At 38.1% G+C, this 939-nt stretch overlaps 1 protein-coding gene across 1 annotated transcript; it reads right to left on the bottom strand.

Annotated features, from left to right (window-relative positions):
* Positions 1 to 939, bottom strand: LOC129890750 (RING-H2 finger protein ATL29-like). The gene has a single exon (XM_055966237.1). It carries the CDS (start codon positions 937 to 939, stop codon positions 1 to 3), a length of 939 nt encoding a protein of 312 aa, XP_055822212.1.

Here is a 939-nt window from a genome sequence, read left to right as displayed (position 1 = left end):
TTATACTAATTTGTTGATATCTACGGTGTATGTCTCTGAAACTTCACCAAAACCACCATTTCCAGTAGTTGTTTTGCTTTTGTATTCTCCAAAACAGGTGCAACTTTTTGTTGTATTATGTCCCTTTATAATTTTTGCCCTCACATGCTCTGGTAATTTCAATGTAAACCTATCTTCAGCTCCTCTAGCCCTATCTATCGAATGCCCCGTCGAATGCGATCTTGTAAATTTTGCTATTCTATTTTGTAATTCGACACGTTCTAATGTTGCACTAGCCCTTTTCGAGTTCTCATTAACTCCACTTTCTTCTTCTTCTTTATGATCATCATCGTTGTTGTCTTCTTGAATAACAACACTCAAAGAATCTTCTAACGACTCGTCCTCATTAATGTCATGCATGACATTATTATTATTGTTGTTGTTATTGTTATTCACAGTTGTCGGTACTTGTGACCTTTTCTTTAGCACCTCAGGTGAGTCTAGGTTCGCGCGACACACTGGGCATGTCTTGTGTGATTCGAGCCAGAGATCGATACAATCTTGATGGTAAACGTGGTTACATGAGGTTACGAGGCGGAGCATGCTATCGTCGTCGAATTCGACCAAACATATGGCACATTCAAGACCATAAGTTTCTTTACGATAATCTTTTACACTTGAATAGGTAAATGTTGGAAATGATTTAATAATGGAGGGATCAAGACCTAATTGTCCATTTGCTGAAACCCTAGGGTCAATTGGAGTACCGTTAGGGCTATTTCGTAAATGCCATGTGTACATTAGATTTTGGATGAAACACCTACAAAAGAAAATAGAGGAAAAACCTATGAAGAAAATTAAAATGAGGATGATAGTGAAAATTATTGCTACTGGTGGGGAGGCATATGTTGTTGTTGGTGGTGGTGGTGGGGTTGAGTTTTGGACAGAATTTGAAGACAT

This window comes from Solanum dulcamara, chromosome 5 (assembly GCF_947179165.1).
Source record: "Solanum dulcamara chromosome 5, daSolDulc1.2, whole genome shotgun sequence".
In the NCBI taxonomy this organism is placed as follows: Eukaryota; Viridiplantae; Streptophyta; class Magnoliopsida; order Solanales; family Solanaceae; genus Solanum; species Solanum dulcamara.
Note: the sequence above shows the minus strand (reverse complement) of the source record. Positions and strands in the feature narration are given on the sequence as shown.